The sequence below is a fragment of the Barbus barbus genome (assembly GCF_936440315.1).
Source record: "Barbus barbus genome assembly, chromosome: 31".
Lineage (NCBI taxonomy): Eukaryota > Metazoa > Chordata > Actinopteri > Cypriniformes > Cyprinidae > Barbus > Barbus barbus.
The window spans coordinates 12863617-12878575 of NC_136759.1; the positions used below are offsets into that span (position 1 = coordinate 12863617).

A 14959-nucleotide genomic window follows, 5' to 3' on the forward strand; every position below is an offset into this window, starting at 1 on the left:
CGCCCCACAAGTCTTAAAATCGTGCTATGGCCATTTGGAGGTCTGGATTGGCCAACAGGTAGAGTAGTGTGGCAAAACTGACCCGTGGTCTGTCTCAACCCACTGTGGGAGTTTGAGTTTGCCGGCTTACCCAGGGCTGGATTACAGTATGCGTGTCAACAACACAATCCAGTGAGCAGTAGAATCCACCGCAGATACGAACGTGTGCCCAGAGCTGCATCTCTACATCGGCCAGCTGCCAGTAACAACCCTGTCTCAGAGCCACATCACAAATACAAACACACAATCACAGGGTAGCGACTGGACAGTCTAGTGAAAATAAATAAAACCAAGTCAGACAGACACAAATTCTTTCCAAGCATGTTTGAAATCAGTCGTAAATTTGTGTCAGTAACAAATAAGTGTAAAGAAAAGAAAAATAATAATTTAAATTTGTAGTTCTCAGAAATGTACTCTTTCATGTTAGTCTGATACGGTTTTGAAAAAGTTTTATTTTAAGGAATAATATCATGTAGTGTAGTATCCATCAACTAAAACAAATATATTTATAGTAATACATATTACAAATCTAAACTCTTTTTTTCCAAAAATGTAAATAAAATAAATAATAATTAATCATGCATCATCTATAATAGAAAACATGAAAAATAAATAAATAAATAACATATATATATATACACATATATATATATATATGTGTATGTGTGTGTGTGTGTGTGTATATATATATATATATATATATATATATATATATATATATATATATATATATATATATATATATGTGTATATATATATATGTGTGTGTGTATATATATATATATATATATATATATATACATATACACACACACACTCTCTCTCTCTCTACCAGTAAAAAGTTTTTGAATAGTACGATTTTTAATGTTTCTTTTCTAAAGAAGTCTCTTCTGCTCACCAAGCCTATATTGATGTCTTTATCATCACTTTTGATAAATTTACAGCATCCTTGCTAAATAAAAGTATTAATTTCTAAACCCCCCCCCCCCCCCCCCCCCAAAAAAAAAAGAATTACACTCACTCTAAGCTTTTGAACGGTAAAGTGAATAATGTTACAAAAGCTTCTTATTTCAGATAAATGCTAATATAATATAATAATAATTTTAATGTATTAATATATCATTAAATTTTGGGGACTAACATTGCCTTGCCTGCTGTGTGAACGTAGTTTAAGTGTGTCAAACGGATGACCGTAAAAATCTGTGAAAGCTATTAGTCTGCATTTTTATTCTCTTCTGCTGTCCTTTCACAGCTGCGGACGCTTGCAGTCTCGGCGAGAGAGACACAACTATCTACAAAGAGATTATCATCATAGCTAAAACCCCTCTGGATTCAGACACTGAGATTAATAGGGGCATTTAACTTCCTAAACTTGTCTTAGAGCCACTATTCATTGATTTCAATATAATCTGGGTCATATCAATCCAATTTAAAGCGTTTTAGAGCCAATGTGACACAAATGATATGCTCCCAGATTGATTAACGGGACAATGATAGCCTTGAAAAAAGAATCATCAAATTGGCCACTTCAATTGTTTGCCTTTTTGCATTGTAACTAATGGCCCGCTACTAATGGACGCAGTGCACGCTCAACATAATACAATTTCCTCTCACTGAGAATCGAGACTTCCATTTGAAAGCGTCAGTAAATTTCAATTATCGTTATAAAATCATATCAGCGTTTCAGTGTAGCACACTTTTAGGTGATATTGAGCACAGATATGATGACCTGTCCTATGGCTTCAGTCATCCGACTTTATATATGTCACTTTCATCCCGGCCATTTTTTTTAGCAAAGGCCAAGTTAATACATATACTAAATCTGATTAACATAAGGCCATAAAATTTATTGTGTTATCATAATTTTAAGGATAAAGAGCAGAGAATCCTTTTTCCCCTGTTTGCCTGAGAAATCAGGCTCTCTCTTTCAAATAACACATTCTTACTTGTCACTGACCGTTAAAAAAGAAAAAAATCTAGAAAGAAGTGTATATTTTCTTTAAAAATATGTCTCAGTTATTTTACATACTGGAAGTGGTGGTGACCTGAACTCACAAGTTCATGTCTGGTAAATTCAACCTTCTTTATTCAGTGTGACATAACGTCACAATCCTTCAAATGTGAATATCTACAATCTCAAATAGTTGGGTACAATCTCACTAAACTTCCTAGACACGCACCTGCAAAATCCATCTCCCCTCAGCATGGTAAGACAATAAAAACGGCCTTACGTCTTAGCCTCCCTTGTGGTAACCAAATGGGAAAACTCTCGAGTGGAGCATTAACAATTTTTACAGTAAAGGTTTGGCTTAATTTTAGCATCACATATGTTTACAATGGTAATTACGCCACTATGTGACGAGCTGGCCAACTCATCACTTTTATAATCTCGTAAATGTTTTGATGTCTGTATTTCAGCATGACTCTGAACCCTGTAAGATAACCATTTTGGTTCTTTTTACATTGTGAGGTTTTAATCCTTTCACTAACCTGAACAGAAACTGACAAGGGGAAAGGAATATAAAATAGGAAGTCTGGAAACTAAGAACAGTGCTAGCGAGTAAATCCATTTACAAGGCGACGTCATCAAATTTTGGCTTCAGCTACTTTACAAGCTTTCCGAACACGAACAGACAAATACATGCTCTTGAAATGCAAAACAAATACTGCCTTACCCCAAAATACCAGCCGACTTTCTGAGAAACACACCACAAAACATGAGCTTAACTAAACTCAATAAACGCACCATAAATAAAAACAAATCTGTTCAAAGTGGACAATGTTTAAGTCTGTTCAAAAGTTTAATCGCCTGCGATAAACCCACCCCACGTATTGTTTCTTCTGAGATAAGGCAAGGTATGAAGGTATTTTATTATCCTCTTAGGCTTTTTGCTATCGTTCGAGAAACATGGAAAACAGATGCTTGAAGTGCGAGATATTCCTTTTCAAAAGGTGTTTGAGGAAAATGAAGAAACAGACAAATCGCAACTCTGATCTTTGGACCGTGATAAGTCCCTCGAGCCAGCCTCGTATTGATTTATAACAGCTATTTCCAAGTACGGCAATGTAAAAACACAGATGAAAACAATTACTCTATTTTTGTAGGCAACAAGTGAGGTGGGTGGTAACTGAGACATTTTCGAGCAGAAAAAAAAAATCTGTCACAATTTTGCGCCCTCTCTCTCTCTTTCTGCCCCGGTCTTTCTCAAGCCGAGCTTCAACACACAACAAACGCTGGCCACATCACAGGCTTCTTGGGGCCTGAGGGGGCCCTTTGATTCCAGCACGCCGTGGGCATTAGCGGGAAAGTAATTAGGGTAAAAAGTTCAACCGCAGCTTCATGTCTGCAGCATTGCCAGAAATACATTTCCTCCCCTTTCACTGGGCTCTCCACAGATTCGCATGCATATTGGAAACACATTGAAATGAGGAGCCTGTTGCAGGGGCACTGGTGCTCTTGTACTGGTGTTTACAGCATTTAATTACTAAAAAAAAAAAAAATAAGAAAAGAGGAACAGACGCTGGAAAGAGAGACAGGAATAACAAAGTGAACAGGTCAGGCCTGAGAACAGCTTTTTTTTTCTTTTTTTTTCAAATGTTCTTATGAGTAGTCAATATCTAAGTGTGGCGCATTGATGTTTAGAATATAAATGGGGGGGGGGGGGGGGGTAGTAATACCTTTGTACCTTTTTGCTATTTTGTTCATGTCAAGCCATTAAACATTTAACCAATATTAAACATTTAAAAACAACAAGTTGACTCAAAGTTCTATACAATTGTAGGAAAAATTTAACAATTATCCAGATTAAAATGAATAATTAACTAAATTAAAATATATATAATGAAAAATGTACACAAGTAGCTTTTCTTAAAAATACATAAAAATATACTGTTTAAAAAAATGTTCTTGGAAAAGTTCAATTAAAGAGGTTCCTAGCATCCTATTTAAAAATTATTTTTTTAAAGACTTATTTTTTAACTTAAGAAAGGTAATAGGCACATTACTCCTAAATTTGCACAATCATGAAAAGGATGATGTTACACGCCTGTGCGCCTCCTCTGCAATTAATCGGAAAGATAAGGAGATGTATGATCATGGAAAACCGATCTGAGACAAGTTCCCTTGAAAAACAGGGAAAACTTCAAAGCCATGAGACTCCCATCCTCAGAGAGCTTGAATTATGTGGCCATCCAGTCAGCATGAAAAAGCACACAGGGATGATCTGAGAACCAAAGATGCACCTGGCATGAACTTTCCAAATAACTTGAAGGGTGGAGGATCCATCAAGGGAAGGAAATGCATTAATCTTTAACATGACTGTAAGAGTGAGGATTGTGTCTGTCAGACCTATCAACAGATCATAACGCTTACCTCAAATTACACTGAAACATGAAGCAAAAGATACATATGGTAAAATAACGCAAATGTCAGAAAAAAGAAAAAGAAAAAAAAAAGCGAATGTGTGTGAGGTGGGGTGACAAACTTTTAACATTGCTTTTTACTCCCTGAGCTTCCAAATAAAGAATTAGACATCTCAGATGATTCATGACCATAAAGAGGTTTTATTTCATCTAATCTTTTTTAATGTCCATATAAGAACCCAAAAGCAAACACTGGTTTTAAAGCAAGGCCCATGCATCAAATGCAACAGCAGAGGAAAGAGACAAACAAATCTTTATATCTTGTGTGTGGGCCAAAAAAATAGGCAATTGAGCCAGTAGCATGAGAGATGAAATATTACACTTTATCAGCACTCTGGGAGTGTAGTGTACACACACACACACAATAAACGCCAAAAGAGCTAAACAATTCATTTTAGCCACTTAAAGAATAATTCTCCCAAAATGAAAATTTGCTAAACATTTACTCACCCTTAGGCCATCCAAAATGTAGATTAGCTTGTTTCTTTATTGGAACACATTTGGGGCCAGTTTTACTAAACAGGGCAAATTAGCGCAAGAGCACAATTCCAAATCAGCGCAGATGGCCGTGAAAATGTCTGTGGGTAATTTACTAACAATGCGCAAATTAAGGAACACAGACACAACAGATCATTTACATATCGATCAACGCAATATACCAAATGCAGCACAAATTAGCATAGTCGCGAATAAACAGTACGTTGAAAAGAACCGGAGGTCAAAAAATGAAGGGTTGCAACAGTTTTGATAGAGCTGGTATTGCAAGACTCCTAGTTGAGGATTCCAAGTCGTCTTTTATTCCCTGAAGCAAATTAAAAATAACATGGCTTGGCAAATGATATGTTCGGATAACGTGTTCTTTCCAAACAAATTAATACGTATGGAAAAATCCTCTCCCTTCTACCACATGCTCTATGTTCTCTGTGTTGCCTTCTCCTAGCAACAAATTGCATCCATTTCAATCAATTTGACGAGCGCAAACGTTAGTAAAACGCGTTGCGTGATTCATTTGTATGTTCTCCTCCCATAAATTTTGCGTCTGAAAGGGAAGCTCTTAGAAATGCATATTCAATAAGGCCAGGTGCAAAAATAACTGTCCACACCTTTTCAGCGCCAATTCGTTACTGCGCGTCTTTAGTAAAACCTGCCAGTACAACTTTAACGGCAAAAGACGGTTTGCGCTGGCGCAAGCTGCAAGTTAAACTGGCCCTTGGAGAAATTTTGCATTGCATCACTTGCTCACCAATGGATCCTCTGCAGTAAATGGGTGCCGTCAGAATAAGAGTCCAAACAGCTGATAAAAACATCACAATAATCCACAACACAACTCCAGTCCATGTCTTGTGAAGCTAAAAGTTGCATGTTTGTGTTAAACATTTTTAAGACATTTTAACATTTTAAACGTCCAGCTAAAATATGAGTGCTCTTTCCACACTGCTTTCTCAGGTGAAAAAGTCATCTCGTCTGAATCAGGAGAGAAATATGCCAGATCAAGCTCTTTTTACAAGCGGAAACTGTCCAAAATAGTTCTAAACAAATATGTCTGTGGATTTTATAGTGAGATGACAACAAGGGATGGACTTTTTCACTGGAGGAAGCACTATTATAGATTATGGACTGCTTTTTTTTTTTGGCCAGAAGCGATGGTTTAAAGTTAAAACACCTTTATGATGGGTTTGTTTCTTGCAAACATACACCTTTTCACTTCACAACATGTTAATTGATGGATTGGAGTAATGTGGATTACTTGTGGATTTTTGTGATGTTTTTATCAGCTGTTTGGACTCTCATTCTGACGGCACCCATTCACTGCAGAGGATCCACATGTGAGCAAGTCTTGCAATACTGAATTTCTCCAAATCTGTTATAATTAAGAAATAAACCCATCTACATCTTCGATGGCCCGAGTGTAAGCAAAGTTCCATTTTTGGGCAAACTATTCCTTTAATATTGTAAACTATAAATAATTCATTTATAAGATGAAACGGCAGCAGTCTGAATTTTTCGGGTGAACTATCCCTTTAAATGTACTTTGTTTTCGCCCTACCACAAGTTGACATCTCTCCTATTCACCTCCATTGATCTCTGCATGATCGCACCATCTGAGCCAAGAGATCTCACAGTTCCGGGTGTGATGGCAAGAGAGTAACAGGCTCATGGGCTCTAAAAGCATCACTTCCCAATCCTCCCATAATCCTGTGTCTAATACAAACGCACAGAGATTTATCATTTAATACACTTAAGAGGGATTTCTCACATCTCAATAAAAATGCAATGAAAAGCACAGCTTAATAGCACAGTAGGCTTTAGCTAAGTCGCTTTAAAAATAGTCACTGGACAAAACAGGGTTCTGCTCCTCCCAGCTATTGTGCAATTAATAAGCAGGCAATGGGTGCCAGCAGGACTTTGCATGGATACAGCTTTGGGTAAGGACAATTAGGGCCATGGTTAAAGAAAAAAAGTAAAAACAGATCTCATTGATAACACTGGGCGGACAGTAGGATGAGGCTCTGCTCTTCAGAGCCATACAGTGGGAGAATCACTGGATCTTTGCCACCGTCCCAGAGCCAGGCACAGTGTGGCCGCTATGGAGTGAAAAATCATGGCTCTACGCCTGTGAGTACCGGACCTTCTACTGAACCTCCACGTGCTGTAGTCCCTGACAGCGGTCCAACTGTAATCTCCACAATGACAGAGGATTGCATTAGAGGATTGCAAAAAAAAAAGAATTAGAAAAAAAAAATTCATCCACATCCGCTCCATGGAGATCTGGAAATTTGAGGGGAAGGAAGAGAGGGCACTGTTTTCTGCCTGCCCAACAACTTAATTTCTCCACAGTCCAGAGAACAAAAGCAGGCCTCTTGTGGGGTGAACTTTTACCCCTTCCAAACATACTCACTACAGAAGTCACAAACGGTTAAATGGCATGCTTTTAAACCCTGCTTAATGACTAATTTTTATTTCTTAGCTCCAGATACTTTGCAGATATATCAAATGTTCTGCAAATAATTTTGTTATTATTTTTAATTTTTATTCATTTATGCATGTATGTATTTATTTACCTTTTTAATTATTTCACTTTTGGTTTTAATGTTGTTAGACCTTGGATTCATGAATTAAAAGTGAGAATTTAATGGCTGCATTCCATCTATATGCTAGCATATATACACTTTATTTTTCTTTTCATTTTTTTTTTTTATAAATTTGATTTGACACTAAGTTGCATGCATTTGGCATGAGAGAACACCGGCTCAACCTGGTCACTGTAATACCTGTAGCACTAATTTAAAAAATAAAATAACAACAATGGTATGGTGGAAAATCAAATCCTTTCCAGATACAAGTGGGAGCCAACGGTGGATTGAATAGCGCATACATTCCTTGCTAATTTGCAAACCCTACCGGCACTGCAGCACAGCACGAAGGGCTTCGTGTGTACTTTGCTGTCAGGAAATTCACCAGATCCATACATTGTTTGGACTTAAGACATAATCCCCTCCATTGATAAAATTATGTTGAATATGTCTGGCTGGAGTTCTGCAATGAAGGATTTAGCACACATGCTTTTTCCTCTTTCTGGTTTTCCTTTAATTTGCAAATCTTGTAATCTAAGCCTAAAGCTGAGTGAACCAACTTCTAAACCAGCAGTGCTGTATTGGCCAAGACTGCAATCTGTTTTCCATTTGAGTGTCAAGACAGCATCCACACTGGTGGTTGACAAAAGCTGTTATTTCAAAATGATTATATACTAAAAATCGTGTGAGGACTTTGGTAAGTTTATGAACTATTTCAGTAAAGGGGAAAGAACCGAGCACAGCGCAGCCTTTCAAAAAAAAAGAAAGAAAGAAAAATACAGAGCTAGGCTATTTACCAAACACTTCTACTGGAACGTAGCAGCAGCAACACCATTCACCCGGAGGGAGAGGGTTATGGTTTTCAACACGAGGCATGTTTTCAGCATTAGACCAACCGTTGCAGGAGTACAAAGCCAAACCGTCAGAGTCTGTCTCCATGTCGGGGCGGACACGGCGCATTTGGCTGCATAAGCGCCGGCAGAGCAAAGCTCTACTCTTGGAACGGCTGGGATGGTGGTCTCCATCAAAGTGTGCTGAAGACAGACTTCCTTATTCTATTTCCTCGGGAGGAAATATTGAGTTAAGATTTGCAGCAGCAGCGGAGGAGTTCATTTTAAGAGGTGGCAGACGTAGCCGAGGGGAGGAGAGGAGCCAATAACTGATGCGCCCTGCTCCCTCTCACTCCCTAAGGGGGCATATTTCTCACAGATTGCAGTCCGACTCTGTCAGGGGTCCAAGGTTGCAGGTCTGGCCTTCTGGAGCCGACCGGGTTGGTCAGTCAGTCAGCAGGGTTTGGCCGTCTTTCTCCAGACCACTCTCTGGCCCCATAAGATCTTTGATGCAGGTTATTATGTATAACAAATTACAGGTTTTCAAATGTACTTAGGATTTGTACCTCATAATATCTAAATGTTGCACACACTGAGGGATGTGGCTTGGACTCCACCACACATTAAAACAGGAAAACGCCATAAACCGGACAACGATGGAACATTCCATTAGCACATAGGTTTCACCTCATGAAGAGTTTTACTTGTCTCCACTCGTGTTGCACACGCCAGGAGATGAATACAAGCCTAGTATATCCATAAAACTTCACTTGGGGAAAAAAAATGCAAAGATCTTAAATGCCTCTGACCTGTATTCAACCTCAACTGGACTTTCTCAAATCAACAATAAAAATACTCAGCTGACCAAAAGTATACACTGTACAAAAATAATTTCACAGCTGACACCTTTCAACAACTAATGAATGAAATATATTTTATATATTATATTTACAAACTTCATATATTTATATATATTTGCACAAAACAAAAAAGGAGCAAATTAATGTTGACAAAAATATTCATTTTAATGACGTGTGTATGTGTGTGTATATATACAGTATACACACACACACACACACACACACACACACAGAAGTGAACTTGGGTTCTGCAGAAGGACAATGATCCAAAACACACCAGAAAATCCACCTCTGAATGGCTGAAGAAAAACAAAATGAAGACTTTGGAGTGGCCTAGTCAAAGTCCTGACCTGAATCCTATTGAGATGCTGTGGCATGACCTTAAAAAGGCAGTTCATGCTCGAAAACCCTCCAATGTGGCTGAATTACAACAATTCTGCCAAGATGAGTGGGCCAAAATTCCTCCACAGCGCTGTAACAGACTCATTGCATGTTATCGCAAACACTTGATTGCAGTTGTTGCTGCTAAGGGTGGCCCAACCAGTTATTAGGTTTAGGGGGCAAGCACTTTTTCACACAGGGCCATGTGGGTTTGGATTTTGTTTTCCCTTCATAATAAAAAAACTGCATGTTGTGTTTACTTGTGTTATCTTTGATTAATATTTAAATTAGTTTGATGATCTGAAACATTAAAGTGTGACAAACATGCAAAAAAATCAGGAAGGGGGCCAACACTTTTTCACCCCACTGTGTGTGTGTGTATATATACACACACACACACACACACACACACACATATATACATATGCACATATATACACATATATATATATATATATATATATACACACACACACACACACACACACACACACACACACATATATACATATGCACATATATATATATATATATATATATACACACACACACACAAACACACTCATATATACACACATAAATTTAATTTATGATATACAGTGGTGGCCAAAATTATTAGAACACAAGTAAATCCAGAAGAACTGTGGCAACGTCTCCAAGATGCTTCAAGAAACCTACCTCTAATGGTATAGTACTACTAAATGTTTTAGGCACTTGTGAAGATGCTGTAAGAGGATTCTGTCAAAAAATAATGTCATAAATAGATTTTCTTTATCAGTTAACTTATATTATATATATAAATCTATGTATATACACTCAGCTATTCGAAAGTTTGGGTTGGTAAGATTTGTTATATTTTTAAAGAATTCTATGATCACCAAAGCTGCATTTAGTTGATCAAAAATAAAGTAATATTCAATTATTATTATTATTATTTCTGTTGTCACTATAAACATTCAATAACATAAATTATATTGTTAACATGTTGGTCCAAAAAAACAATCCTAGTAGAGCCCCAAAACATCACTGCTCTAGAGGAGATCTGCATGGAGGAATGGGCCAAAATACCAGCAACAGTGTGTGAAAACCTTGTGAAGACTTACAGAAAACGTTTGACATAGTTGAAGTGTACCTATGATGAAAATTACAGGCCCATCTTTTTAAGTGGGAGAACTTGCACAATTGGTGGCTGACTAAATACTTTTTTGCCCAACTGTAGATAGATGCTGTGCTGAAACTGTGCTTGTGTGTAGCTGAAAAACAACCAGACGTGACCTGTGAATATGAAAGCTCCAGCACCATGTGGGACACTATGCTGAGCTGACAGTGGAAGTGACGCTGTCGTTGTGCACTCACCCTGAAGAGCCCGTGCTCTTGCACACGCCGAGGAGGGGCCGTTTCTCAGCGAAGCTGTCATTGTTGAGGGAACCTGCAGCCGGAGGGACAGAAAGGGGAACATTAACCACTGACCCGCATAAAGAGGGACATTCATTAGCCACACGCACATGAGGCCTGTTGTCTCTCTGCCAAAGCCACCCACCCACCGAACTTGAGCTTAAAAAACAGCTACCACAGCAGGAAGTGTGTTGATTGCATTACAAGATATGTGTAATCAAAATGACGCCTTGAAAACGTCCTCCAAAAAAAAAAAAAAAAAAAAACTTTCCTGTCAGTTTTGACATTCACACACCCTCACTTAGAAGAGAATAATGCCCTGTTCCTCACAGAGACTTATGGGGATCAAATGAAATTAAAATACCAGCATGCAAGACATTAAATGGAGACAGAGAACAGAAATGCCACTCAGTGCAATGTGTTGAATGCAAACCATTTCTCCTCCGACTCTAATGGAGAAAGCCTTCAAAGCTTTAGGAGGAGTCTTCTGTCTGACTGGCTTTAATTTCAGGGCTTCAGAGGAATTACAGAATGGCAAAAGGCCGGTAGGCATATTTTGGATGGAGAAAACATGTTGCAGTGAGTTTACAGATCCCATATTTATCTAATTCTCTTGATTAAAAAGAGAAGGGGGAAAACTTCCATTCATGTCCGGATAGAAGATGATGTTGGCCTTTGTGAAGCTGTAATTTGGGCAGCCATGCCATGACACTAATCAGCTCCAGGAACGTACGGTCCCTGTGGCGTGCCGTGTGAGTGCAAATGTGTCATTCTCAAGCCTTAACACTTTAAAGGGCCTCTCCTCCATCTTCACTTCTCTGTCATCAGACATTGCGACTGGTCACGATATCCAATCATAATGCAAATACAACAGGCCTCTAAAAGACAACAGCTGTCTTCTATTTGAAAGAACAATTAGGGAGCAGAAAACCACCCCGTGCTCCTCTGCATCCGTAGCTGTGTGTGTCAAAAACGGCTGGACTGTAAAACAAGTGGTTTTCATTTGTATTTTCCAGTGCCTGTTTTAAATCCATGCTGTGAAATATTGAGAGAATTGTTTTCTGGAAGACATAACAAATTTCCTGCATTTCAGTAAATAATATATTTATAGTACGAGTGCACTTTCAGCAGTGGGATAAATTTAAACAGAGGAAGCAATCGTAGATTTTTGGTCAGCTGTGGATATGACCGTCCGTAGCTGTCACCTGGAAATTAATCACTGCAGAAACAACAACAGAAGTCAAAAACAGAACGGATGCGGAAAAAAAGTCAGTTTGCCTCTTTAGAGAGAGCGGAACTTCCTCCTTTATTCTGGGAAAGACCTTGCATTATTAAAATTGACACCTATTTTCAGGACTTTCCAAATCCGCTCACCCAGCTAAAACAATTACTCTTTTTAAATCCCACTACAGTATGACACTGTTCGCGCCAAACAGATCACAATCAGTTTCCCCACTACAATTCATTTGATTTCGCTGAGAAGCGTTCTCCTCATGTGTCGGCCGTCTGCTGCTTCTTATGACAATTCTCTTTTATCTGAATCCAGCCGGCGATTAATGCCTTTATTGTGCATTGTTTAAATCTGCCAAAAGGACAGAACACAAATTCTGTGCATAAATGTCACACTACAATACGACTCAGTGCATTTCCTATTCCTTTTGTTTTTACATTTGAATATGGCCATGCCACTTATTTAGCGAGGGATTAAAAAAAAAATCTGACTACATAATTTCTAAACAGATAATATCCCATTTTAGTCACAACAGAAAGTGTGCAAAAAGATCAAACATGTGAAATGTGTAGGGCTGCAACAACTAATCGATAAAATCGATTATTATCGATTATGAAAATCATCGACAACGATTCTCATTATCGATTAATCGGGTCTGCCCACAGTGTACGTCCAACTTCAGCTGGTTAGTCAAATTACGGCACTGAATAATGCATTTCTATGGACAAAATGCATCTAAAAATAGTGGAGGAAACAGAATGAGATTCTGCCGGAGAAGCACGTGATCCAAGCTGCCCAAAACATGATAATTCTTTATTTTAAGCTTTAAGTTAATGCATAAGAGTAATGGCTTGCCCTGTCAGGCGCTTTGACAGATGCGTGTGCGTCCTCAGCGCAAAAACGTTCAGTTTACGGTCATATTCTTATCTATAAATGCCACAAATTCACGCGAGCATTTCCATTTTTGCATAAAGGTCCGTCCTGACAGTCTGTGTTAAGTTTAAAATACCGAATGAGCGCCGGCGCGGCGGGCGGACAGAACACAGTAGAGAGGGAGACAATTAATAGGCTTTTCAGCGCAAACATATCCACTGTGCTGAATTATCTGTTGTTGAAAGTTAATTTAAGGTTTAAAAGTCAACATGCAGTGCGAATATTTTATGAGAGTAGGAACTTTAAAGGGATAACAGCGTGTAATTGTCTGTCTGAATATAAACATGAGACGCTCCATAACGGCCTTTTACAGGATAAAGAAATGACGAGGTGACTGTAGTAGTTAGTAGAAAGTAGTTCCTGCAGAACATTACTCTTACCTGTTGGTTAACACCGAGTTTGTGTTTTTATTCGTCTTTATTATTATCTTTATTATTTTAATTTTTAATAGAGGTTTAAACTATATTCAATTTTTACAATGCTTAACAAATTTATGTAAGTTTAACAATGTGTTTATGTAAGGTTTGTGCCACTGCTGCTCTAAAGTAACAGTATTGGTGATAACCAAAATCATTTTTCGGCTTTCTGTACTGGTTAGTACTCCAATATGTGTAAGCTCTTTAGTAACAGTAGTAGGCTATTTTTAATGCTATAATATCATTATTGCTGTTATCTATGAAAGAAAACCAGAGCACTTATTTTTTTTTGTATTTTTATTTGAGTATTTTTTTTTTCGCGATACCCAATTGCAGTCAAAAAGTACATAAACAATACCAGCAAGAATGCAAGCTGTTATGAGGCCATTTTTTATTATTATGTCCAATAAATGACAATAACATTTTTAAATTTAAACAAATTTGACAAATTTCTAAAATATGTTTTCTCTTTATTATGATAAGTGGTCTAATAAATTAAGCACTGTATGTTTTCATAGCATTCAGTTGTCACGTTTGTTTGTAGAACATTGGGCAGAATGTGGAATAGTGTTTTTTTTGGTCAATATTTTTTAATCCGATTAATCGATTAATCGAAAGAATAATCGGCCAACTAATCGATTATCAAAATAATCGTTAGTTGCAGCCCTAGAAATGTGAAAGGGACAGTTTGGCATAACATTAATATTTAGGCATACCTAATCAGGTTGCGTGTTTTTAGTTTAAGATGTGATGTGCATTTATTTGTCAGCGTATTCATTTTCGTCCTTTAACAAATGGAATGAGAGCAGGCATGCGATGGCCAGTGAGTGAGTCGTGATGAAAGAGAAGGAAAATCTCAGAAGTCTGCAGTTCCTTTCTGCCAGAGCGGCGGTATAAAAGTCCAGGCAGCCAGCTGACAGCAAGCCAACATAATCGTGAAGGACTGATTTTAATATTATGATGGGAAAACAGCAGGGCTCTGGCGAGCTCTCTGCGCTATTAAGAAACAGAAGGTAGTCTTTAATTTAAACATGATATATGGAAAAGCCAGTAAGGAAGAGAGACATGGACCTTTATAAATTGCCACATCTCGGTCTAACTTGATTTGAAAAAGCATGTAACTGCCGAAAACTGATTTAACTTTCTGAAAATTGAGGCAAATAACAGCGGCAAACCTGACATGTAAAATAATGTGCTGTTTATGTAAAAAATGACATGAAATAAATTTAAGCGTAGCGGGAGATCACGCTCTCACAACAAATATTTCAATTTGCAGGTGGACGCTTGTTCTTGACAAGCTGAAAATTAAGATGTCATTGCAATGTAGAATTTGTAATAATATTTCAGAGCAGCAGTTTTACATGCAGTAATGAAAAAA

General features: G+C 37.8%; 1 protein-coding gene across 3 annotated transcripts in view; it reads right to left on the reverse strand.

Moving 5' to 3' along the window:
- LOC306851595 (BCAS3 microtubule associated cell migration factor-like) overlaps positions 1–14959 on the reverse strand; it is a 242230-nt gene that overhangs the window by 211023 nt on the left and 16248 nt on the right. For all 3 annotated transcript variants that reach the window (XM_079387976.1, XM_079387977.1, XM_079387978.1), the window contains exon 7: positions 10963–11035. In XM_079387976.1, coding sequence (XP_079244102.1) covers positions 10963–11035 — 73 coding nt within the window. The remainder of the gene's footprint in view (positions 1–10962; positions 11036–14959) is intronic.